Here is a 1,227-nt window from a genome sequence, read left to right as displayed (position 1 = left end):
CGCACTACAGAGAAAACTTACCGCAAAAGGCTACTATAAAGGACCTATCGACGGCGTTGTAGGCGATGATACTCGCAGTGCTTTACAGAGATTTCAAAATAGATAAAAGAAAGTCATCAAACCGAACTTTATAATCTATTAGGACTTAGGACTGAAAATTTAATAATATCCGAAAGTATATTGTTAAATCCTGAGTCCTTAGTTCTCGCATTTTTACTCCTATCATCAACTCAATAATAAGGGTTCCCACCATTTTTGCTTCTGTAAGTACCATTCTATGGTTTTAATTATCCCTGTCTCAAAAGTATCTTTGGGTTCATACCCTAATTCAGTACGCAATTTTGTTGCATCAATCGCATAACGCCAATCGTGTCCTGCCCTATCTTCAACGTAGGAAATTAAATCTGCGGACTTTTTACCCTTTGCCGGAGCAGCATCTGGATATTGTGTGTGCAACTCTGGATTTTCCGCAAAAAGGCGATCCATTTCGCGGCATAACAACATAATAATATCAATATTAGTCCATTCGTTATTGCCACCAATATTGTAAATCTCACCCACTTTGCCTTTTTCTAGGATAATATCAATGCCACGCGCATGGTCATCTACATACAACCAGTCACGAATATTTTTACCTGTGCCATACACCGGTAATGGCTTATTGCGTAAAATATTACTCAAAAATAAAGGAATGAGTTTTTCTGGATATTGATACGGGCCATAATTATTCGAACAGTTGGTGGTCGTCACATTCAAACCAAAAGTATGATGATAGGCACGTACAAGGTGATCCGACGATGCTTTACTGGCCGAATATGGCGAATTTGGTGCATAGACGTGATCTTCAGTGAATGCCTCTTCATGGTCTTCTAATTCGCCGTACACCTCATCGGTCGACACATGATGAAATCGATGCTCAGGTTTAGCGCTTGCTGCATTCTCAATCCACACTCTACGTGCTGCTTTCAATAAATTGTGCGTACCAACAATATTGGTCTCGATAAAAATATCAGGTCCAGAAATAGATCGGTCTACATGACTTTCCGCCGCAAAATTTACGATAGTATCAATATCGTTATCAACAAGAATTTTCTCCACTAAAGCCTCATCGGCAATACTACCCTCGACAAACCTAAAATTTGGATTATCCTTCAAGCCATCTAAACTAGGCAGGTTACCGGCGTAGGTTAGCGCGTCCAAAACCACCACTTGATCTTCTAAATGCTC

At 39.9% G+C, this 1,227-nt stretch overlaps 1 protein-coding gene across 1 annotated transcript; it reads right to left on the bottom strand.

The window, feature by feature from the left end:
- Nucleotides 1–271: 271 nt before the first annotated feature.
- Nucleotides 272–1,132, bottom strand: LOC106820423 (dTDP-glucose 4,6-dehydratase-like; the record flags this gene model as incomplete). Its single annotated transcript, XM_014824941.1, has 2 exons — nucleotides 272–323; nucleotides 636–1,132. Coding segments are annotated over 2 exons (549 nt in total), but the record flags the coding sequence as incomplete, so codon positions are not given.
- Between the last annotated feature and the right edge of the window lie 95 nt (nucleotides 1,133–1,227).

This window comes from Priapulus caudatus, unplaced genomic scaffold (assembly GCF_000485595.1).
Source record: "Priapulus caudatus unplaced genomic scaffold, Priapulus_caudatus-5.0.1 Scaffold13103, whole genome shotgun sequence".
In the NCBI taxonomy this organism is placed as follows: Eukaryota; Metazoa; Priapulida; class Priapulimorpha; order Priapulimorphida; family Priapulidae; genus Priapulus; species Priapulus caudatus.
Note: the sequence above shows the minus strand (reverse complement) of the source record. Positions and strands in the feature narration are given on the sequence as shown.